The sequence below is a fragment of the Carettochelys insculpta genome, chromosome 14, assembly GCF_033958435.1.
Source record: "Carettochelys insculpta isolate YL-2023 chromosome 14, ASM3395843v1, whole genome shotgun sequence".
NCBI lineage: Eukaryota > Metazoa > Chordata > Testudines > Carettochelyidae > Carettochelys > Carettochelys insculpta.
The window spans coordinates 28,403,148-28,429,558 of NC_134150.1; the positions used below are offsets into that span (position 1 = coordinate 28,403,148).

A 26,411-nucleotide genomic window follows, 5' to 3' on the forward strand; every position below is an offset into this window, starting at 1 on the left:
CTTTTTTTTCATTTGTAAATCAGAGTAATCTTTGTATCATGCCACCTTTTTCACAGGGAATTGCTAGTTTCAAAGAAAAAATGGCTTTATTAACTTTGGGGAACAGTTAATGAAAACTCCAATGTTTAGGTCTATTACAGGACTTGAAAGTGAATACAATCTTATAATTATTATTTAATAGAGTTTCTTTCTACTGACTCCTAAAAGTAATTACATATTGCAGTAATCCAGAAAAAGTAATCACATTCTACATGCTTTTAAAAGCCTACTGTGTTAGCAAGTTTTTCAGCAGAAGCTATTTTCCATAGAAGACATGAGATAATGGGGTGTTGCATGCTGTGATAAAGCATCAAATTGCTTTTGCTCTGAGTGTTTACTTACATTATACCATGTAAATAAATAGTGCTTTATTTTCCCAGACTATGTATACATTTGGTGTCCAACCTTACTTCCCCTGAAGTCAGAGTGTGTTTTGAAATTGACTTAAAAAAGAGCATTAGCCAGTCCATGATATTTTAAAAGAAAAAAAAGTGATAGTTTATTAATAGATAGGTGTGGTTCCTTCTTTTAACCCCAGTCCATACAGAAATGACGTATAGTTGGGCAGATATTCAGCCTGTGCAAAGGCAGTTGGTCTGAAACTGGTGCACTAGCCTTTTTTTGGGCCTTTTACATATGGGGGAATTTGCCTGCCATTGGTGGGATATAATGTTCTCGAATACACCAATATAAGCTATGCCTTCTGGAAGACTCAAGGGGCCAGTTCTGCTCTGACGGAAGGAGATGAGTAAATTTTCATTTCAATGGCAACATGCTCTGATTTTCAAAGCCATGTATTTGATCAATGGAGTTTGAGACCTTCAGTAATAGATGTGGACTCTAATACAGTTCTCCTGTGTTTCTTACCATGGAATTTTCCCTAGTAATAATCACTGCCTTATACTAATTCCAGGCAATTATATCCAGAAATCTGTTTGATCTTCCTTGTTCAGTCAACATTTTCACCTCTGATGCAGCAGACTGTAATGTTCACTTTTCAGTAAACTTCTGTTGTCAAACAATTCTTTGCTTTTTGGCATGTGCATATAAACAACATAAAAACACACACACACACAGACACACACACCACAACTACCTGTGGAGAAGGGAACCTGAAAAGCTTTAGTGAGACTGCAAAATGGAACGTCTAAAATGGAGAAATGAATATTGGTTGATATGATACAATTTTATCTATAAATACCAACCGTTTCGCAGAGTATGGTCTACTCACCCAAAGTGACATCTAGCTGAAGGACTCACCAGGGAATTGCAGCTGGAAAAACACAAACGTGTATTCCAGAATGGACTGCAAAAGTGTTTGGGGTGGATTTTTCCTTGTTCTGTAATGTATTGAGGCACATTGTATGCCTTGAAATTGCCAGCCTGACAGCTGCAATATAGTCCAGGTGAAATGAGTAAAGAATCGATTTTAACCTGACATGGATATTTAACTTCAGTTTCTAATACCATTTACCTGGATTGCAATTGGCCTGTTTTGTCATCAAAAGGTGCACACAGAATGAAAAAAAGCAAGGGTAAAAATATTAGCCTGGGTTATATGTTACCTTTGTGCCGAGAGGTTAAGTTTTTTGTTGTGTCCTGCGTGTATTATTTTCTTTCTGGATGTAAGAGCTAGTCACAAGTAGAGCAGAGGAAGAAGTGACAGGTAGTGGACTTCATAATACTTCACATGATGTCTTTGAGTAGCTTTCCTTTTTATCTTAAGATCTGCTAAAATGAGCATCATCGTTTTCCTAAATCCATACCATGTGGCCTCCAGTGTAGTTTTGAAAACTTTGTGGCATTATTCTATAGTGTTTTTAAGCATTCACCCAATTCTTTTATGAAACTTGCAAATTCCAAAGCTTTGCTTTTGCTCACAGCTCAAATGTGAAAAAACAAACAACATAGCCTAAATTGCCTGAAAACTTAACTAACACAAAACAAACAAACCAGTCCAAACAACTCACATTATGTCATACTTGCTTGTAGTTAAGCAGATCTGTTTGGTAATTAAATTGGGATCTTGTCATAAGGCAAGCAAATCAGAAAAAAGTAACTAGACAATCAGAAGTTATCAGTTGCCAGAGTTTTGATTGTCTACAGGGTACCATTTTGGCACTAGCTGGTGTTGGAAGCAGGGATCTTACTGTTCTGTCTCTGGAATCTCCAAACAACTGCATCTGCTGCAGGAGAGGTAGTTCTCCTGCATCAGTCTGCGAGCTCTTTCACTAGAAGAATGATCTGCCATCTTGAGAGGTTTTTTTTTTTAAAGAAATGAACAATTAATAATAATGTGCAAATTACTGTATATTGTACTTAATGTTAGCGAATACTTTTTAGACTAAAATGTAAAAATGAAGTTAAACAAAGTGGAGACACATTTTAAGCCATATTTCAACAAACAGGAGATTGTTATGACCACATTCTAACCATGTCAGATTTGAAGATTATCACCTGGATGTTACCACCACTGAAATGATAAAAGTGTAAATATTTACCAGCACAAATAATTTCTGAAATGGTTTAAACTGTATCTGCAAAAAGCTACAATTTACTTTTTTTAAATCAAACCTTTTACTTCGTCATCTTTGTTCATAATTTTCTTCTTTGACAGGCTAACTGGGGATAGGGGGATGTGGTGGACCCTAGCAAGACATTTGACACAGTCCCACATGACAATCTGATAAGTAAGCTGGAGAGAAGTTGCCTTGGTGGAATGACCATTAAGTGGGTACATCATCAGTTAGAAGAGCCGTAAATAATGGAATAATATTAGATTTGAAGGAAGTCCCTACCTGGTCCAAGTGGAGACATGAATGACCAAACCACCATACCAAATTCAATAGATAAATCCTGGGCATGTTTCAGCTTGTTGCACATATGCAAAGAAGCATCTTATATTAAGATATACATATCAGCTTTCTGGGATCAAAGAGTGCTGTGGATATATTGCTTATGTAACAACATTGGTCTATTTCAATATGTTCTAGTGAAATGGCTATGTGGAATATCAGGCACTAATTCTGTTGAGATATATTGTGTACATTTCTGTGAGACTTGCACTCTCATAAGAATATCTGTGGACAACAAATATTGAAAAAAATCTAATCCTTATAATTCTGTAAGGAGCTAGCCTGATTGTTTGCATAATCAGATCCAGGGTTAGTGTTGATATTGTTTTTTTGGCTACACATACTGTATTTTAGCAAGGACCCACTCTTGCAGAAAATGTGCAAGGTCAATGTATATGTTCCTGAGTGTTCAGCAGTACAGGTTGCACCTCTCTAATCCGGCACTCTCTGGTCTGCCACCGTCTGTGGTCCAGCATGATTTTAGTTAGCCAGATCTCCACTTATCATGGTTTCCCATAGTGTTCTGTGCTGGTTTTTAGCTCTAATTTACCCCTAAATGTCTTCTCAGAGCCCAGTAAGTGGTGGAAGAGTTGGTAATGCTACTAGATAATACTGACCTCCTGTGGCTCAATAAATTCTCTTGTTTAGCACTCATCAGGTCTCCAGTCTGCTGCACAGAGAGTTTCAACCTGTATTTGTGCCATCTTTTAACTCAATCATAAACATTCTTGCCTTACAAATAAATTCTTTGATTGTTCTTGTGGTGCTGTATTCCCTTATGTTAGATAATTAAAAGTTGAACAAAAATATGCAAAAAGTTTAGATGGAAGTAATTCATGCAGGAAAGGAAAGGTGAAATGTGGCACAAAAAAAGTGAGGGACATATTGTACTACTTGAATTCCATATCCTGCCCTTGAACAATTGAAATAAATTGTGCAGTCCTGCATGTAGGAGCTAAGATATTTAATTTCTCATGTGTCATTAGAAGTGGGACACTCAATTTACTGTATAGAGATACAGCATCAAGAGAGTCAAAGCAATTATAGCAAAACATAGTTTCTTAATATTTATGAAGATGATAAGGCTGAGAAGAAATGGGATGATTAAAGATTGTCTTGTTTGTTTAAACAGATAATACAGTCAGCATTCTTGTTAGGCGTGGTGGCTTTAGTCGACAAAAGCAAGATTTATACTTTCTTCCTATTGTAATAAGCGATGGTGGAAGCCCTCCAATGAGCAGCACCAATACCCTCACTATTAGAGTCTGTGGCTGTGACAGCAATGGTTCCTTGCTTTCATGCAATGCTGAAGCTTACATCCTCAATGCTGGACTCAGCACTGGAGCTTTAATTGCCATTCTTGCTTGCATTGTGATTTTGTTAGGTAAGAAAGTTCTCTATCTGTTTATCTGCTTGTGATTATATTTCAGTCTTAACCCTGACTTGGTGAAATTTGACATATATTCCCTCATAAAGAAATATTTATTTAGTTTTCTTCACTTCCATTTCTATGGAGTTGATACCCTCGTTAAGCCAGGTAATGTATTCTGTATAACTGCTCAAAAGAGTGATACTAACTCCATGAGACGAAGTTTTTGTGCCCTTCACTGAATGATACATTGCTTGTTGATATCAGCCTGGAATAATCATTCATGCCAGCTCTTTGCTTCTAATTTTCTTAGTGTTGAAGGGGAAAAAATTACAAATGGATAACTTAGAAGACCTTAGAAATGAAGAGCTGTAAAGCGCTATAAATATCCAGTATATTTAAATGTGTTTGTCTAGATGACCCAGAACACAATATTTAAAGAAAAATGAATGACAGAGAACGTCATATTTACCTTTGTCTCTTCCTCTGTTCTTGTTATGAAAGGAAAGTCATTGAAGTCGAGATAAAATAATGCCTATTTCATTGTGACAGTAAAGTGTGGAATTAGAATTCAGGGTTGTATGTAGCAGGACAGCAAAAGTAAATTTCTACCTTGCAGTCTTGTATTTGATAGGGCCTCATAGCTCAGGCAGGTCCACATTCTTCTGAGTAGTTGCCTGCTCATATACTCACGGATCTGTGGCCTGAGTCTTTGCAGACTAGGAGTCCACTAGGTTTTCAAATCAAAGTTTTAAAGTAACCACTTAATATGATCCAGTATACATAAAACGGCTGTGATCTAAAACCTTGGATCTGAAAACCCTCTGCTCTAGGGAAATATCCCATTTGTATCCAAACTTCAGATCTCAGAGCCATCACGAACAGTTAATAGTAAGTGTAATAGTCATAGCTAGATTATGGTATGCTTTAATCACTGAATAATAGTTTTCCTTTTGACAGGTCTCTGAGACCTGTTAAGCATTTCTAAAAGTAGACTTAGTTTGGAAGTTATCCTGATTTACATTCTTTCTTATTCTTTTCTGTAGTCATTGTAGTATTATTTGTAACACTAAAAAGGCAGAAGAAAGAACCTCTAATTGTTTTTGAAGAAGAAGATGTCAGAGAGAACATTATAACTTATGATGATGAAGGCGGTGGAGAAGAAGACACAGAAGCATTTGACATTGCTACTTTGCAAAATCCTGATGGCATCAATGGGTTTATTCCTCGAAAAGACATAAAACCTGAGTATCAATATATGCCAAGACCAGGGCTTCGGCCAGCTCCTAATAGCGTTGATGTTGATGATTTCATCAACACAAGAATACAAGAGGCTGATAATGATCCAACTGCTCCTCCTTATGACTCCATTCAGATCTATGGCTATGAAGGAAGAGGCTCAGTGGCTGGTTCACTTAGCTCCTTAGAATCGGCGACAACAGATTCTGATTTGGACTATGACTATCTACAAAACTGGGGACCTCGTTTTAAGAAACTAGCAGACTTGTATGGCTCCAAAGACACTTTTGATGATGATTCTTAACGATAAAGTTACAAATTTGGCCTTAAGAACTGTGTCTGATGTTTTGAAGAATCCAGAAGACATGTAAGCAGGTATTTTTTTAAAAATCAAGAAAAGGCTCATTTAAACCTTTAAGTTTGACAAAGAGGACCCCTTTAATAATAACGAAAAGGACAGAAAAGTGGTAAATACTGTGAAGTACCTTTTCTTACAAAAGGCAAATACAGAAGTTGATTATCAACTTCATTAGAAAAAGAACGACTTGTGAAGTTCAAAATATTTAAATGAAAGAAAATTCTAAAAGTGAACCTACAAATGAGGGGAATCTTTTATGTATTATGGACATCTATATCTTTTATGTCAAAGAAGCTTCCACACATTAGAAAAAAATATAACAGTTCTGAGCTGTAATTTCGCCTTAAACTATGGACACTCTTATAGGTAGTGCATTTTTAAACTTGAAATATATAATATTCAGCCAGCTTAAACCCATATGATGTATGTACAGGACAATGTACAATTATAATGTCTCTTGAGCATCAAACTTGTTACTGCTGATCTTGTAAATCTTTTTGCTTATACTTTCGTCTTGAACTAATACGTGCCAGATATAAAACTCTGTCTTGTTGCAGTGGGAGGCGCCCGATTTCTATGTCATTTTTAATGTATCTATTTGTACAATTTTAAAGTTCTTATTTTAGTATACATAAAAATATCAGTATTCTGACATGTAAGAAATGTTACAGCATCACACTTATATTTTATGAACATTGTACTGTTGCTTTAATATGTGCTTCAATATAAGAAGCAGACTTTGAAATAAAATGATTCTTTTTTAATTCTTGTTTTGGTTATTAAGCATTTAAGAAAACATGTAGTGTTTCTAATGTTCCATTTATAGTTCTGACTAATTTAGTACAATTGTGACCTTTTAATATCCCTATTTATGATGTGTTTGTAGTTGGTTTATTGCCTTGTTAAGTGATTATTTAAAATCAAAGATGTTTTACAAATGTTTTTTAGATAAGAATCTGTAGTATCTGGTAAACATTTTGTACCCTTGCTAGCTCCAGCTTTGGGCTGCTCTCAGAGTACAGTAGAACTTGCAACCAGAGTTAGGGTGTTCTGGGAGTATATTAAATTTAACCCTTTCAAATATTTTCCATGTAATATGCATTTATCTTCTAGCTAGAAAATCCATGGATCTCAGAAGGTACTTTACACATGAGTAGGATTGTGCTGTATTGACAGTTTACTCCACGCTTGTTAATTATAGTATCCTCACTGAGCTCTGCGAGTTGCAAAAAGACTTAAATCTGACCCACTTTAGCTAAGAATTCTCGAAAGACTGTTCTACCTGGCAATTACCTTACCTGAGCGTTAATTATAGTTCTGGCACTTAGAAATGTTTTTAGTTTACTTAAGTAGAATTGCTTCATCTACATCTAACAAGACATTTAAATTTTTAATATGTGACATAGCAAGTACTTTCAGAGTTGGTCTTTGTAATGTATGTTTTTAAGCTAGTACACTTGATCTATAGCTTTTTTATATTAGTTTGGAATGGGCAAGGGACCAAAATATGTTCTGTGCATCAACATTTTCAACATCTGTTTGCAGCTGTAATTCCACTAAATTTAATATAGTTTGCTGATTAGGGTCAGAGATCAACAACTGCAATATGAGAAGAGGCAATAAATAGCAATGATATAAAATTTTTCCATCTTTAATTTAGAAATCTCATCCTGAATTGCAGTTAGGTACCAAACTGCATAACCTTAGAGGAAATCTTTCTTTTTAAATGTATTCCTTAACTTAAACCCCAATATGTAGTTAAATTTAAATCTAACTATGAAACATTTATATATATATATATATATATATATGTGTGTGTGTGTGTGTATATATATATATATTTCAGCCATGTAGTCATAAAATATTCATTTTTCCCATTATAGCCCTATTTTAGTTTGGAAAAGGAGCAAATTCCCTATACGATGTTTTATTGTAATATTTCACTTCTATTATACGCATACGCATTCTATATAATTCCATAGTTTATTATTTCTTAACTTGGTTCAGATTTCCTTGGTTGTTGAGTTTGTTGATTTTTCTATGTTTATAATCCAAAGAATATTTTGCTAGATTTGCACATTTCTCCAACATAAATTTAAATAATAATAAAAAATTAGCAATTTACAAATTAGCATAGAAAAATATAAAACTACTGGTAAGTTTCCATCCTTATCATTGGTGTTTTTATTTCATTATTGGGCAAATTTTAGACATAATAACTGCATTTTCTGCATTTTCTACATTTATGTTTAATTTTTTGAAGGATGTTGTCAACTAAATTTTTTTTAAATAGTTTTCAGTGTTTGGTTTTTAGTCTCTGTTGTTTGTAGTTCTCTCTTAGAAGCTTGGAAATAAATTTTCTTTCCCTGCTGATTTTTGTCCTTTTTTATTTGGCAGACTCTTTCCTGCCCCAACCCCATCCTCTGAGTGAATATGAAATTAACATAGTTCTTTATTCATTGAAGGAGTCTAGCTATTAAATGATAGGACTGGAGTTTAATTAGTTACCAGGTGCAGAACACCCACAAATTGTTTGTTCCAGAAAAGCTGTGTCTACACGTGCACGCTACTTCGAAGTAGCGGCACCAACTTCGAAATAGCGCCCGTCGCGGCTACACGCGTCGGGTGCTATTTCGAAGTTAACTTCGACGTTAGGCGGCGAGACGTCAAAGTCGCTAACCTCATGAGGGGATCGGAATAGCGCCCTACTTCGACGTTCAACGTCGAAGTAGGGACCGTGTAGACGATCCGCGTGCCGCAACGTCGAAATTGCTGGGTCCTCCATGGCGGCCATCAGCTGGGGGGTTGAGAGATGCTCTCTCTCCAGCCCCTGCGGGGCTCTATGGTCACCGTGGGCAGCAGCCCTTAGCCCAGGGCTTCTGGCTGCTTCTGCGGCAGCTGGGGATCTATGCTGTAGGCACAGGGTCTGCAACCAGTTGTCAGCTCTGTGTATCTTGTGTTGTTTAGTGCAACTGTGTCTGGGAGGGGCCCTTTAAGGGAGCGGCTTGCTGTTGAGTCCGCCCTGTGACCCTGTCTGCAGCTGTGCCTGGCACCCTTATTTCGATGTGTGCTACTTTGGCGTGTAGACGTACCCTCGCAGCGCCTATTTCGATGTGGTGCCGCGCAACATCGAAGTTGAACATCGACGTTGCCAGCCCTGGAGGACGTGTAGACGTTATTCATCGAAATAGCCTATTTCAATGTTGCTACATCGAAATAAGCTATTTCGATGTTGGCTTCATGTGTAGACGTAGCCATAGAGGGAAAAAAGTGAAGTTTGTGTGTGATAATCTCCATGCTGCTGTTCTCTGCACTCTAAAGCCTATATGCTTACTGCCTATGTTCTTAGAGCTTGTGCTCTTATTTTGTTGCTCCTGAAGTGGCTCTAGATTGTGTCAGCATTCCTGATGTAAAGTGGAGATTACAGACTACAGGTTGCATCGCTCTAGTCTGGCATACTTAGGACCTGACTGGTGCCGAACAAGACAATTTGCCAGACCATCGGAGGTCAATATTGTTTAGCAGCATTACCAACACTTCTGCTGCTTATTGGGCTCTTAGAAGACATTTAGGGGTAAATGATAGCTTAACGTTAGTAGAGGAAACTCAGAGCCAGGACAGTTAGCTGTAAACAAACTTCATGGGAATACAGGAAACTTGGCCACACTCACGATAAATGGTCATCAAGCTAATTAAAATCATGCCAGATTATGGATGTTGCTGGACGAGAGCATGCTGTATTAGAGATTCAACCTGTACAGTAATTTTTAACAGTGGTTGTAAGGAGCTGAGGAACATGGACGTTAGTGTTGGTTACTCTCATAATATACACCCAGCATAGGGTGTATAAATTCTGAGGGAGCCCAACCCAATCAGTCTGTGGAACGATTCCCATTGCCAGAGATGTTGACGCTTAGCGTGGCATAGGGAGTGGTGCATAAAAAGTAGTAAATACACTGGATAGGGGCATTTCAGAAAACAATAACCCTTTAATTCACACAAGTATTGCATGAATCATCATGCCTAGAAAAAATAAAAAAGGTTACTGTAAAACTCTTTAGCCAGGTGACATGTTTCAATTTAATTTTCTTTCATCACAATCACCTGAGCACATGCATGAGTGCTCCTCTTGGCAAAGGGTACATCCAGCATTTTGCCAGCTGTGACCATGTTTGTGCCAAGGTTCTGATGAAGACTTTCAGATTAACTGAGTACTGACTACAGCAGATATTACACTGATTATAAAATATCCATAATGAATGCCACTTAGCTGGCTGTTCCTGCCTGTCACCAACAACACAAATAATTGTGTATGCAAGTATGGTGCTAGTTGCTAAGGGGGCTTTTAGACCCCCAGCTTGCTTGCTTTAATTTCCTCTTTGTCAGAGCACTGGTGAGTGAATTTGGATGCCCTGACCTCCTGTGACCATTTGAGAGATACCACTTCAGATGTGAATTCTCAAGATTGCATGTTCCTAAATATTTGCTTTCTGTGCACATTTAAATGAGATTATTAAAATTCTCACAGCAAATGAATGCAAAGGGAATACAATCAGAGCTGAAGAAAAACTTCACTTTTAACTTTGAATGAATGACTTGAATGTTCAAAAACTTTGGTTGCTAGAGTAACGAACTGGAATTCAGAAAGATTTGGCTTCGGTAAGTCTTTAGCACTGTGAATTCTCTTGTCATTACAGTCAGTAGGAGTTTTGCCATTGATTTCAGTGTGAACAGGATTAGCCTTCTGTAATGGAGTGATTCATGATGAAATACATAACTGGATAGTGCTAATGGTTTCTTATATTGCCACTGATCTTTATAAGCTCAGTTGAAGTGGCAGAAGCTAATGAAACGTGTTATAATTTTGTCTGTGTGGCTAAAACTTCTATAGCTTCAACAATGAACACAAACCCCAAAAGGCAACATATCTTTGCTTGAACGACTATGGGGAAATGACACCCACACCTCAGTCTCTATCCAGACTTGCCACTAGTTCAAAGCATCTCTACTCTTCCAAGGCCTAACAAGGCCTCAAATACAAGGCCCTAACTCTTGCATGAGTCATCATGCTCTGTACTTCACCTCACATCCTTCGCCATATCATAACACACCTCCCGTAGATTGCTTGGCAGATAAACTAGTTAGCTGCATCTAATATAATTATTTGGCGTTATCTCTCAGCTCCAGAAGAACTCAGACCACACAAAAAATAAAATCAGGATCGTATTAGGGAGACTACAAAAGGTGACATACTCCACCACTCTGACATGTCTTCTAGGGAGCTGGGCACGGGGTCCATTGAGGGAAACGGTATTCTACAATTGGCCAGTGGTGGGGAGAAGGGGACACGGCTGCCTGCTGAAAAGACATCCGGAGATGAATTACCGACTTGACAGTTTCCTGGTGCTATGACATCCCTGAAACAGTTGTGTTACTGGAATTAATCCTGGGCTTGTCTGTCAAAAACCCCCCACAGAAAAAACGGATTTTTGAAGAAGCAGCAGGAACTATCCCCCCGCAGCCTGTCCTCCTAAAGGCACAAGTAACAAGCAGTCCTGTGGCACTTTAAGGACTAACAAGGGTTGATAAAACAGGGAACGGGAGAGGGAAGTTACCTATCACTAGGTGACCAGTTGATGAAGCAAATTTTGCTGGATGTTTTGCATTCCTGCAAATGTCAGCGGTGGGGAAATTGCCCTTGTAATATATAAGCAAGTTAAAAATCTCTATTTAGGCCAAAAATTAAAGGTGTTGAGTTTGTAAACAAATTCCAGTTCAGATGGCTTCCTCCATAATCTTGTGATAAAATTCTTTTGTAGATGGATGGCTATGGGTAAATCCATTATTGGATGTCTAGGGAGGTTAAAATACTCCCCTGCAGGTTTATGTGTGGTACCATTCCTGATGTGGGATTTATGGCCAGCCATCCTTTGGTGCAGAGATGGCCTGGTTTGTCCATTGTAAATGGTGCAGAGAGGCATAATGCAGCTGCTTTCTGGGTGGCCAGGGCCGTAGGTTTGGCAGAAGTGTCTCTTTTTGTCACAACTTTAAGGCATCAGTGCAACCCAAAGAATGGCAGACACAAGATGATGAGAGGTAGTGCTGTTATTGAGGGACAGCATCAACCCCTCTCCCAGCCTGCCTAAATGTTCAGTAAATGGGCATGCTCCTGCTATGTGGACAATCCACCTCTGAGTCCCTTTACCTTACTTGGAGCAGGGGCTTGAAGCGAGGTCTTCCACAGTCCAGCCAAGTGCCCTAACAGGCTATCAGACACCCTCAACTTTCTCTGTGGCTGCTACACCACTTTGCGTACAACAAATTCAATATTCATTGGACCAGAGCCTTGCACCTGATGCTCCACTACCCGAACGAGCTACACACACAGATGCTAACATTGTCTTTCATTGGCCCAGAAACTAATTAATTACATCTATAAAGTGGATCATCTTCAGCAGCAGAGACTGAGTGCTCACCAACTAGAATGCTGAATAAGCTGGTGGGTAGGTCCCACCAACAGATCAGATAAAAAAGAATTTAAAATCTGGTTCCCCATTCTCAGGTAGTGCTCTGCCCATAGGGTGGGTGACAGGGGTTGGTCTCTGTCCACACGTAAAGACTGACTTGGCATTGAGGCTAACTGGAGAGGACGGTTCATGTCTGAAACGGCTGAACAATTAGGTGCCGCCCTCTTGCCTGTTAGTCAGCCAGTTGGGGATCTGGGCCTTAAGCCTTGAACCATTTCTCTGTATTTCTGTGCTGGCAGCCAAAGCACAACTTGCTGGCCTCTGTCAATCACCTCTTTCATCTCCTCACTTTTCCTGTTTATTGTACCCAAAGCAGACCTGGGACTTTCATAAGTACCCCTCTGACTCCAGACTCCCTGTGCCATCTGCCCGGTCCTCGGATGGAAGTGCTGCATTACACACTGGGCAAGGTCACCTTCCATTACCAACATCACATTGGCCTCTTCCTCAACCAGCCAGCAAGATCTGTGATTTAAGTCCTCTGCTCAGCATGGCACTTATGGTCCACTGCACTTTGCTCATAGGTAGAAATTGAACCTGTTAGCTGTATTTTACTGTTTTACAAAAATCTAGTGACTCCTCCACACTGTCTACAGACCCTGTCTGCTTTGTCATACCACCTGAACTGCTTCCTCAAGCTTCTACTAGGAAACTCAGGTAGAACCCAGGCAAAGAGATTTAGCATTGGCATGTACTTGCATTTCCTAAAAAGTCTCCAGCTTGGTACCACCAGGCCATGCTTCTCCCTTGCTTGCTACCCTGCCAGAACTGCACATGGAGCAGAGGAGCAACAGTCAGACAAGCTGTTTGTTACAGCATAACATGAGCTAGGGTACCCTTGTGATTAGAGACCATCCAAGTTCTTCAGTGTTGCTATTGTTCATTATTTTTATCATCATCACAAACTCTTTGGGGTTTTTTTTTTTAAATCCATCTCTCCTGCAATCTATTGCTGTCAAGAGAATCTCAGCTTCCAATAAAAATGTTTTTATAGCCTCCATAATGACAGAGATAGGTTTGAAAACATTCACGGTTTTAAAAAAAAACTCAGAAAATAGATTACCTAAATAAAGAACCCAAAACAACATTAAAAATAATTGCATTTTTTTAAAGCCACTGACAACCTTTAGGAGCCTGCATGATTTGTGATGTCTTGGGGTGGCGGTAGGAAGGCTTCCTCTCTTTCTTACTCATGAGTCATAACCTTGAAACCAAGTCATCAGGTGGGAACAGCAGCAGGAAGCAATTAGAATTCAAGACCAGGTAGAGCATGGCATCTCAGTCCCACAATCCACTATGCTTTTTCATATGTGAAAAAGAACACCACACATTCATTAATTACATTTATTAGGGTTGCGCATTTGACCTTTCAACAAAGAGCACACCCATGAGAGGGAGAATAGCTGAATTTACCAACTGATGTTGTATTTATATATTCCATAAGCTATAACATATTAATACAATGTGAGTTGGTAGATACTGATGCAGATATACTCCTTTGCAGGGCTGGCCTCCTTTCTATATGGTGACCCTACAAGCCCATAGCCACAAACAGGTTTATCTGCTCTCAAAAGGGCAGCTTTAAACAGAAAAAACTGGGTGGCAAAACTGTGCATGAGATGTCCCATCTGCCTCCTTTTTTTCCAGCAATTTTACCATCAGGGCAAGTTTCCCCAATCCCAGGTCGTCACTGCCAGGATTTTGCACATGATCTAGACAATCATAATACTTATGCAATAGTATAAAGGCTTTTTTATAATAAAAACACAAGTCTTTATTCAGAAAATCATCCGTTTTGGGTGAAACGTTACTTTTCTTTCACATTTAACCAGCCCTACATTTATCACTTCCATAACTGCTACAATTTTGCAGTCTTTATGCCTTGCACTGCACCAGCCACTTCTCTTGTTGTTGGTCATGGAATGATATAGAACATTATTTTACAAAGTGTGTGCAGTGGAGGTGTTGTGCACAGTCTCATTGTTCCTCTACTGTTGACGATCACCTTGCTTAGGCTATGGCTACCCTACCCTCTCCCTTTTGGAATGGGTGTGAAAAATGATAGGGATCAGAACTGTTTAATGAGGCGCTGATATGAATATTCAGCACCTCATTAGCATAATGGCAGCCAGTCATGCATCAAAAGGGCTGCTTTCAAAACACAAACTGGCCATATAGACGCGGGCGCTGTGAAATAAACCCCAGACTTTGAAATGCCCTTATTCCTAAATCGTTTTGGGACTCAAGAGCTACACCTACATGAGCCCCAAACTTCGAAATGGCCACGCAAATGGCCATTTCAAAATTTATTAATCAAGTGCTGAAATGCATATTCAGCGCTTCATTAGCATGCGGGCGGCCACAGCACTTTGAAATTGATGTGGCTCGCCACCGCGCCGTTTGTCCAGACGGGGCTCCTTTTCGAAAGGACCCCACCTACTTCGAAGTCCCCTTGTTCCCCTCAGCTCATGGGAGTAAGGAGACTTTGAAGTAGGCAGGGTCCTTTTGAAAAGGAGCCCCATCGGGACAAGCCGCACGGCAGCAAGGCGCGTCAATTTCGAAGTGCCGCGGCCGCCCACATGTTAATGAAGTGCTGAATATGCATTTCAGCACTTCATTAGTAAACTTCGAAATGGCCATTTGCATGGCCATTTTGAAGTTTGGGGCTTGTGTAGACACGGCCAAGGAATTTCGAAGGCTGGGGTTGATTTCAAAGGACGTACATCTACATGACCAGTTTGCGTTTAGAAAGCAGCACATTTCAAGTGCGACCGGCTGCCATTATGCTAATGAGGCACATAATGTTCATATCAGCACCTCATCGAACAGTTCCAATCCCTGTCATTTACATGCCCCTTTTGAAAGGGAGCGGGTGGTGTAGCCATAGCCTTATAGTAGAATATTTTCCCAGCTACTACCCAATCTCGTATTTTTTTACACCAGTGGACAGCACATTTAGCGAAGTTCCACTTGTATGAAAAATTTATATAATCCTTTAGATTCTATAACAGCACCTTCACTTAATTAGTTTTATGGTGACTTGCTGTTAATGGCCACTTTAGAGTCACTCTTTTTGGTTTTACTGGACTTCTTAGTAACATTTTCTGCAGTTCATAGAATCATAGAACACTAGGACTGGAAGGGACCTCGAGAGGCCATCAAGTCCAGCCGCTTCCCCCAATGGCAGGACCAAGTACTATCTGAACCATCCCCAATAGACATCTATCTAACCTGTTCTTAAATATCTCCAGCGATGGAGATTCCGCACCCTCCCTTGGCAATTTATTCCTCTGTTTGACCGCTCTGACAGTTAGGAACTTTTTCCTAATGTCCAACCTAAATCTCCTTTGCTGCAGTTTAAGCCCATTGCCTCTTGTTCTATCCTCAGAGGCCAAGAAGAACGTTTTCTCCTTCCTCCTTATGACTCTTTTAGATACCTGAAAACCGCTATCATGTCTCCCCTCAATCTTCTCTTTTCCAAACTAAACAAGCCCAACTGTTTCAACCTTTTTTCATAGGTCACATTCGCTAGACCTTTAATCATTCTTGTCGCTCTTTTCTGGACCCTCTCTAGTTTCTCCACATCTTTTTTGAACTGCGGTGCCCAGAACTGGACACAATACTCCAGCTGAGGCCTAACCACCGCAGAGTAGAGCAGACGAATGGCTTCTCTTGTCTTGTTCACAACACACCTGTTAATGCAGGTGTTGATCATGGCATTGTGTACTATTCAAAATAGGCCTTACTGTTTGCATTCAATGTATGGTTGGATGAAGCCGTGCACTCTGAGGCCATACACTGAGAGGAAAGTGCATCCAACTTCTTCAGTGTTGCTAATGCGCGTGACTTTATCACCATCACAAACGAGTTGCTTTTTGCAAGCCATCATGCCTGCATTCTAGTGATGTTAAAAAATGCTCAGCTTTCAATTAAAAAAAAAATGTTTCCAGCCCTCAGAAAGGCAGAGATCTCCTCAGAAACAATCAGCATAGAAAAATCTCAAAAACTAGAGTACCTAAAAAAAAAAAAAAGGAACCCAAAACAATATTAAGAATAATTGCTTGGGTGAAGAATGGAGTGGCTCAGGGTATTGAAACTGAATTAAGATACATTCCCCTCTACTTTCCTGGCTGATATGAATCAATGTTAGGCAATTAAAAGTTGTAATTGTTGAATGTGCATTGGGTGGACTGTGTAAGCAAAGATGCTAATTCTGAAGAGTTTGGATTAGAGATTCCTGTCAAAAATCACTAGACAGACTCCACAGAGCTCCAGGGATTATACATGGATGGCAAATGAAGTACTTTCTGGGTTGCCAAGTTTGTGATGAAAGAGATGGATTTGTGCTGCAGTACCTGAACTTTAAACTTCATGCTGGAAAGCCATAATTATGAGGCACATTTTGCCGCCTTGCTTCGTTTAATGACAGAAAATAGTTACCTCAGTGTAATTTCATTCCCTTCACCACAAGTGAAAAATGTGTTTTGCCAGCACAACTGTTTTGTATTAAATACCAATAAAGCTCATTCCTAGCAGTCGGCACTGAGCGTTAGAGCTAAATTCCATATTTCAGCACTCAGGGGCTTAGGGGAGGGGAAGGGGGCATAGAGTCTCCCATAGCAGCCTGTATGCCTAGACCCCAAAGAGACTCACTCTTTGTTTCCCAGGACCCATGTGGCGCTGTTTAGGGAGCCCACAATCTTGAATTTTAATGGACCAGTCATTGGATCTCTGTGAGGCAGGCATCTTTGATGAGTGCAATGGTGCACAGGAGAGAAAATAAAACTATAGCAACATACGTACATGAGCAACATGGCTGTTGCACGATGCTTTCTTAGCAAAAAGTGCAGTGGTTGCAGACATGAAGAATAACCATCAAGCCATTGGCTGCCCTTCAAATGGGAAAGCCATGGTAAGTGCGCTGTTGCCAAGTTGTACCAATGAAGATGTAAAAGGTCTTCATGAGCTTTTGTTCAACAAATCACTGACAAAAATGAAGCTCCCAACAGGAGGGAAAAAAAAAAAAGAAAACCACCTTTGTGTTCTAGATACCCTTCCTTCAGGAGACTGTGGGAATGGAGCAGGAGGTACATGAAACATTTGTCTTTCAGGCAAATGAGATAAATAGCATACAAGATACTGAGCAATTTCTATGCCAAATTACACTAAGTAAATATGCTAATACACACTGTGCTTCCATGCCAGGTTATGCAGAGATGCCACAGTAGTGTGGATAATCAGGTCTTTAAGGCTTCCAAAGCAGCACATAACCATAAAGACCCCCCCTGGGAGATTGTAGGTAGTAATAAATGTCCAACTCATAGTAGTGAGTGCATTAGAGCTATTGATAGCAAACGTCCTTGTTAATATCATTGGCCATAAATAAGACTTATGACTGAGGCTTCAGAAGGAAGATAACCAGTGCAAAAGGTGTATGGAACCATAACAGAGAGCCTGTAAGAGTGTTCTTTAACAAGAAGTAGGAAAAGGATGGTGATTTATGTTTTTTAGTCCTGGATGGAGTTGTATTGCACTCACAGAACCCCAACATAGGATGCAGAGCATGTGATATGATGCACAATGCTGGAGCTCTGCTAACAGCGGTACATTAGTCGCCTATCCAAGTATGTGTGCCAGACAACTGCCACAGAACACTACAGAAAGCAATTTGTTTGCTGGGGCATGAGGGTTCAAACCTGTCACGTGTCACTCAGTCAACAGAGTTTGAGATTTGCTCTACTTTATTAATTGCCATGTGAAAGGTCTCATGCTGAATACCTTAGCAAACAAATAGCTTGCCATAGTGTCCTGTGGTAGACAAGACAGCTGCACGTTTATTCCAATGCAGCTGAGTATATTGTGGCCATGTGATAGTTTGCTCATCATAACCCATTCTCTTCCTTGCACTGTGCCTTTCTTAGATGGCATCTGAGGCCTGTCTTAGCACAGTCTGAAAGCCATCAGCTAGCATCCAATGGAAGACCGGTGAAATATTCATGGAGCCTCATGTTCCAGGTTCATAGGTTACAGGATTTCCCTGTAGTTAGTCAATGAGTATATGGAAGACAGACAGCAGCTAGACCACCACCTCATGGCTGACTAGATGACCTGCATTACTGTGTGCCCCTTCTCCTTCTGTCCAGCCCTACAGGGCAAAGCTAGAAGAAGAAAAGGAGGGCTCCTGACACACCCCTCTCTGTCCAACACACCTTGCTGTGACCTAGTTATAAGCATGGTGTGGGGGAGAAGGAGCAGGTGGTGTTTTTGTTGCAGTCAAAAGAGTGAGACCTGGACACAGCACAGAAAACACAAAACATTCAAGGGGACTCTTAGGAGCTGGCAATGGCATCTGTGCCCAAAGTCCTGATGATGAACATACACCGACTTGGGCAAGGCAGCCACAGCTCATACAGCAATAATGGCAACCCTGGCAAAAGCCAGAGAAGGAATAGTGCTACTTGAACCTGGCTGTGCACAGTCTATTCTGAGTGCTGGAGGCAGAAAATGTTTCTCAGGGTGGGATAGGGCATAAAATTTGCAACAGTGCAACAGTTTAGTGGGTGTAGACCATGGGTAGCCTTAATCTACTCTGCCCTCTGGACCACAGGTGACTAGAAGGGTAGTGGTGTGCTCAAGAGCATCGATGTTGAAGTTAATTAGACAACTAATAATTATTTATGTGACAAAATAGTTCATCTTGTCTTTTTTTTTCCATGTTAGAATTGGTCATTGAGCAGTTGTTTTCAATCCTGTCATAATTTAACTGTTGCAGCTGTTATTGTTCATATTTTTTGCTAGCCCTGAACTTCTAGCATGAGAACTGCACAACTATTTGAGAGGCTCTGAGACAGTTTTTAGCACATTATGCTAATATCAGTGATCAAGATTATGCCATTCAAGAGCTCATGTACTCAGGCTTTGGTCTTTCTTCTGTGAATTGCCATCAAAGATGCTATTTCCTTTTTAATCTCTTGCATATTACATTTAAAAGGCATTCCATTTGACAGTCCTATTGCCTTGAATACTCCATCAATAGGTTTGCCACTGGCTTTCAGCAATTGGTTTATTGCTCTCTCTCTCGCTCTCTCTCACACACACAAGAAAATGTATGGCAGTAGGGTAATTTGTCTCAGTTAGATATCTCTGTTTTCAAGGAGCAATAGAATTTGATGCTTGCCAGCATTTATGAATTAAACAGCCCCTGTGTTAGGGCATTACTCAGCTCCACCCCTTCTTCTCATTCACACATAAGCGTGGAGCATATGGTGGGGTGATTGGTGAAGTAAGATTAACACAGTCAATCACAGTGTAAAGCCAGTGTACTCATTTAAGTAACAACAGGGAAGAATGTGCACTGAATTCATGGTAGTCTCCCACTGCCAACAATCCAGGGGCTTTAAGGGCTGCCAGTGCATATTAGTCCACTTGCATTAATTTTAGTAAGAACAAGCCAATGAATTTAGTTTGAACTCTTGATGGAATTGTAAACTGCAGCCCATCTGCCTTCCCTCCTAAATGACTGATAGGGCAGCAGTTATATTAATATTTTATTCAAGGACGTGAAGCCTTTAAGGAGAAGGTGCCTCAAAAGCTATGCTGCTCCACTATGGAAATGGAGGACAATATGGGCTGAGATTTCTTGTGCCCATGTCTCAAAACTGTTCTTCGCCTAGCCATTCCCCCTCCCGCCAGTCCCCCATGTTAGAAATGAGGATTGAACTCTTACTGTGATCGAAGACCCATATGGCTTCATTTGGCATGTGTAAAGGTCAATGCTTCTGTTAATACCACCAGTACAAATACTTCCCTGCCATCTGACTATGTTCTGCCTTATATAGCTTGGCATTAATTGTTCCCATAAAATGGAATTTCCTTTCACTGTGGGTTGTTGGTGTATGTAAGATGGTTTTGGTATATTTTTTTTTAATCAAAGGGGTTTTTGTTTTTGTTTTTGTTTTTGTTTTTAAAGCAAATGTTAAAACATACGAGTGGTTCCCAACCTTTTCAGATCATAACACACTTCAAGGAGACCAAACAATGCCACATTCAGCTGAATGGATTGCTCATAAACATCACATTTGGTATGGTTACAATCTTACTAGAGAGGTTTGTAATACATTAGTGCATACAAGAAGTGAAACAAGACTCAAATGCATTAATGATTCCAATCCACAACAGCCTACACCATCTTACACTACGAGCACAGACACATTTCCAAAAGCTGCTCTGGATGGTTCGTAAATGAGTAACCACTGAATGCAAGATTCCCAGCCCACCAGGTTGTTGGAGCCAGGGCACAGCGTTTAAACTGCATCCCAGCTCCAACAAATGCCTGCCCACTCTCCCTTCCCCTTGCCAAAGTGGGGAGTGGAGGTGAACTCCCCACCAGCCTGTTGGGTCCTGTGAACAGCAGCTTTGCCCTGCCAGCAACTTTGCATACCCACTACCATCATTGACCTCCAGCCCCTGCCCTCCCCCCCCGCCCAGCAACACACCATTGGTGGGCCAGTGGCTGGCAAGCAGGGATCTAGCCAGCAGATACCATCACTGGACCTAACCACGTTAGTTAAAAAAATCAAGGGCACATTCTCATGCACTTTGAGCAATTTATATATGTCATTATGTGCCAACTATGTACATTGGACAGACTGGGCAAAACCTTTGCCAAAGAATAAATGGACACAGAGGAGACATCAGGAATGTCAATACACATAAGCCAGTCAGTGAACACTTCAGTGGGCCATTCTATTACAGACCTGAGAATTTGTGTCCTAGAAGAAAGTGCATTTAAAAGCAGATTACAGAGAGAAAGCTGTGATTTGGAATTCAAATTCGACACGGTAACACATGGCATGAAGAGAGACATCAACTACCTCATGCATTACAAGGACTGCTTCCCTTCTTTTGATGCTTATTAGTATCTCAGGCAGGACACTTAACATCCCCCATCGCTTTGCCACTTACTTCAGTCCTATGTACTTGATTTGTCAGTTTTTATTGCAGGTTTTTGTTTTCGTTTTATTTTTTTGGTTCTCTGTAATTATCAGTGGCAGGCTGTACTGGAAATGAGATTGATCTGGTGAAGTGGGTCTGTCCCATGAAAGCTCATCACTGAATAAATCATTTTGTTAGTCTTTAAAGTGCTACATTTCTGCTGTTTTGTTGCAGTACTGATGGGAGACAGAGAGAAAAAATGGGACAAATTGCTTTTCTTTTTAAGAAAAAAGCAGAACACCTGCAGGAGGGCTTAAATTCAGGACTGTCTCTTTAAAAATGGGACATCTGAGCTGCGTCTACACGTGCACGTTACTTCGAAGTAGCGGCACCAACTTCGACGTTAGGTGGTGAGACGTCGAAGTCGCTAACCTCATGAGGAGATAGGAATAGCGCCCTACTTCGACGTTCAACGTCGAAGTAGGGACCGTGTAGACAATCCGCGTCCCGCAACGTCGAAATTGCTGGGTCCTCCATGGCGGCCATCAGCTGGGGGGTTGAGAGATGCTCTCTCTCCAGCCCCTGCGGGGCTCTATGGTCACTGTGGGCAGCAGCCCTTAGCCCAGGGCTTCTGGCTGCTTCTGCGGCAGCTGGGGATCTATGCTGCAGGCACAGGGTCTGCAACCAGTTGTCAGCTCTGTGTATCTTGTATTGTTTAGTGCAACTGTGTCTGGGAGGGGCCCTTTAGGGAGCGGCTGGCTGTTGAGTCCGCCCTGTGACCCTGTCTGCAGCTGTGCCTGGCATCCCTATTTCGATGTGTGCTACTTTGACGTGTAGACGTTCCCTCGCTGCGCCTATTTCGATGTTGGGCTGAGCAACGTCGAAGTTGAGCATCGACGTTGCCAGCCCTGGAGGACGTGTAGATGTTATTCATCGAAATAGCCTATTTCGATGTTGGCTTCATGTGTAGACGTAGCCCTGGTCACCCAAAGTAATACAAATAATATCTTCAAGATGGTAAAGTTGTGTGGCCACGCTACTTATTAAGTGTTGCTTTAAGGGCTACAAGTGTCACTCCTCAATCAGCTGAATCCCTCTACTGTACTCCTGTATTGAGTAAATCTGGTAAAAGAAATCCCCATGATCATTATATCCCCTCTTTTGTCAGTGATTAAAAATTAGTTGTGCACTTTAAATATTCTTTGTGCCACGAGTATAAAAAGAGCAAATTAAAGAGCCTCCTAAATCATTCTGCACATGCCAACTGTAGGATTTTTTTTTTAACAAAAGAAGAACTCCGAGTGGGTTAGTTCCAAAGAATTGCTCAAGATTTCTCTCTTAGCAGCATTTGTTTATACACCTCTATTTACCGCTTTGAAAATCCCCCCCTCCCCATTGTGAAACTAAACAGGTTCTTATCTAAATAATTGAAATCCCCTTGAAAAAAACTGAAAAAGAAAGTCACACAGTGTATTTCAATAGACAGACCCACACTATTATAAAACAGCTTAACACTACAGGATGAAAATATTTTAATCAGTAGGACCACTGCAATCCCTCTTACTGCTATCCAGACAGGAGCCAAAATGCTGCCTCTCAGCCTGAAGAATCATCGTTACTTAACACCATTACTCTCCTATAGCAGTATTTTAAAAAAGGGAGCAAGAATATGTCACAATCACTTAAAAGCAATATTACCAAGACAAAATTTCATGTGTTGCTCATTCTTCTCCTATGCCAGGTAGGACAGAATGTTGTTGTACTGAACAATAAAAGGGTTCTTGTTATAAAACTGCATCAGAACATGTGCTTAATATTAAGCATGTAGGTTCAGTCTGAACTTCTCTAATCTGGCACTCTTGGGACGTGACAAGTGCCAAACAAGAAAATTTGCCAGCCCACAGGTGGGCAAATTGTCTAGCAGCAGTACCAGCACATCTGCTGCTTACTGGGCTCTTGGAAGACATTTAGGAGTAAGTTACAGCTAAATAACAACACAGAATTCTGACAGCCAGGCCTGGTGACTGAAAACAAACTTTAAGGGAACCACAGGAAACTTGGCCACCCCCAGAATAAGTGGTCATTCAGCTAACTAAAATCATGCCAGATTACAGAGTTTGCCAGGCAAGAGGGTTTTGGATTAGAGAGGTTCAACTTGTAGTGCTGGTGAACCTAGTAGGTCTTGCTTGTGCCTACTCACATGCTTAAAATTAGTATTTATTTAGGCACTTGCTGAACTGGGACAGAAATTCTCAATGCCTTTCAGAATTGAAAACATAGTACCACTGTCTGTTTGGTGTCGTCTCTTCTCTATACTTTATCACTTTTGTCAATATTTTTCCACACTTGAATTTCACTACAAGATTAGCTCACATTTTTAAAGGCCACATTTCCATTGCAGTTTGAAGCCAGGAACAATAAAAATGGACAAATTTTATTAAGATTAAGATAGTTGGGCACACACCCCTGCACATGTCGATAAAAATGTTACACCATGTGTAGTAGTGATAGAATTTTTCACATGGAAATCTCAGTTTTGTCAATCATTTTTGCAGGGGAATTTTTTTTGCATGTGCCCACTGCACTGGAAAATGTTTGTAACAGCAGAAATCATGCAAATGTCACACTATGCACACACAATTACATTTTAATATATGTGTGAACAGAAAAAGCTTGAAAGTAAATTGTAAATATATGATTCCAGCTACAGCAATTACACAGCTGGAATCAACTTATCTACAAGTGACTTACCTGGCTGTTCTTACAGGTGGCTGTTGATGGAAGAAATGCTCTCATCACCCTCACATACATCTATACTTAACTGGTGAGTCAACAGCTGCTACGCAATTTTTTGGTAGGTACCAAAAACTGACTCTGCAGCTGTTGACTTCTGTGCATGTCTTTATGGCAGAAAGGCAGCAGGAGTGCTCCTCCCATTGACCTTCCTTAATCCCCATGGCTTGCAAGGCATTCTGGGGGTCAACACTGACCTGGGAATGCGCGGTTTTGCACATGCACAAAACGGCATCCTGGAAGATAGGAGCTGAACGGTTGCTTTTCCATGGTCATTGCAGACGTAGCCGTAGTACTAGTAATATCAAGGAGTACAGGGGTTAACAGTCAACTACTGAGAGTTCAATGTCATGTGTCTCAACTAGGCATGCAAAAATCAACCCACAGAAGAGCAATCCTGATGGAGTGGGTCATCCGGGTAGTGAAATCATACATTTATTGCAACTGAATAGTTAAGACATGGATTTTGGACAGCAGCTGGGTATAAATCCATCTTTTCCAGGGTTGAAGAATGAACTTCTAGAGCTTAGCTAGAGTGCTAAGGCCCCAAGCTTACAGCTGTAAGAGATGCATATCCTAACTGGATAAAGAAAGGAGGTGAGTGACAAGACACAGAACACTAACTGATGCGTTATACATTTGCAAACGCTATTGACAGTACATGAACCACCGGCTGCTAAAATAGTTTCATAGAAGATCCTCCTGCCTATCAGTGTTATACGAATAAAGAACAAGCTGGAGTCCAAGCAAATAGAATATAGCATACAGCTATGCGTTACATTGGTTTTAAATGTTGTGAACCCGAGCTTTCTGGGTGCTCTGTGCCCAGCAAGATTTGGTGATACTGCAGACATTACAAGTACTCAGCATCTCACAGATGATGTTTAAGACTACCTGGATCTAGGCCCTGTGAGCTATAGAAGATGCAGCTGTAATGGGTTTAGTAAGGGTCCTTGCTTTGTGCATTGACCCAGGAAACCAGGTGATGGATTACTCTGTGAGAGCTTAATCAATGTTATCAAGCATTGATATGCTGCCAATTCCAATCAGCATCTAAATAGTTTGAAAGGTCATCATTCCCTCCAGCTCTAGAATAGCAGCAGCTAAAAGTGATGGAAAGCAATAAAGGAGCAAACAACACTCCCTGCTGCTACTCAGGACCTCATTAACTCAGACACACCATCTGAGCCACAGCCTGGATTATTCTATTTACTTCCCAAAATCCACAAACCTGGAAACCCTGGACGCCCTGTCATTTCAGGTATTGGCACCCTTACCACCGGACTATCCAGTTACGTGGACTCCCTCCTCAAACCCTATGCCACCAACGCTCCCAGCTATATACGAGATACCACCGACTTCCTGAGGAAATTACAAAACATCGGAAAAGTTCCTGATAACGCCACCCTTGCCACAATGGATGTAGAGGCTCTGTACACTAATATTCCACATAAAGACAGATTACAAGCAATCAGGAATACCATCCCTGATGCCACCACAGCCAATCTGGTGTCTGACCTCCGTAACTTTGTTCTCACACACTATCATTTCCATTTTGAGGACAATTTATACCTCCAGATTAGTGGAACTGCTATGGGCACCCGCATGGCCCCACAATATGCTAATATATTTATGGCTGACCTGGAACAACGATTTTCCAGCTCTTGTCCCCTATTACCACTCCTCTACTTAAGATACATTGATGACATCTTTATGATTTGGACCCATGGTACAGAGGCTCTAGAATAATTCCACAGAGACTTTAACAATCTACACCCCCACCATCAACTTATGCCTTGATTACAACATGCAAGAGATACATTTCCTGGACACTACAGTACTAATCAAGGATGGCCTGATCGTACCACACTGTACCGAAAACCTACTGATTGCTATACTTATCTACACCCTTCTAGTTTCCATCCTGCACACGTGACTAGATCCATGGTTTACAGTCAAGCTCTTAGGTATAATCGCATTTGCTCTGATCCAAGAGACACAGATCAAAAACTACAAGAACTTTACCAAATATTCATAAACCTGAATTACCCACCAAGAGAAGAAAAAAAACAAATTGACAGGGCCAGACGCATACCCAGAAACCAGCTACTCCAAGATCAGCCCAAAAAAGCCAAGAACAGAACACCACTGGTCATCATCTACAGCCCCCAACTCAGACCACTGCAACGAATTATTAAAGACCTACAGCCTGTTCTTAATCAGGATGCTACACTCCAGAAGGCCCTGGGTGACATGCCTGTTCTCTCCTACAGACAACCTCCCAACCTCATGAGGAT

General features: G+C 40.7%; 1 protein-coding gene across 5 annotated transcripts in view; it reads left to right on the top strand.

Annotated features, from left to right (window-relative positions):
• CDH11 (cadherin 11) overlaps positions 1 to 8,221 on the top strand; it is a 138,533-nt gene extending 130,312 nt beyond the window's left edge. For 4 of the 5 annotated variants that reach the window (XM_075008323.1, XM_075008324.1, XM_075008325.1 and 1 more), the window contains 2 exons: positions 4,027 to 4,278; positions 5,310 to 8,221. In XM_075008323.1, coding sequence (XP_074864424.1) covers positions 4,027 to 4,278; positions 5,310 to 5,806 — 749 coding nt within the window. In that variant the 3' untranslated portion in view covers positions 5,807 to 8,221. The remainder of the gene's footprint in view (positions 1 to 4,026; positions 4,279 to 5,309) is intronic. The other variant, XM_075008328.1, reaches the window with a different exon arrangement.
• The last annotated feature ends 18,190 nt before the right edge of the window (positions 8,222 to 26,411 follow it).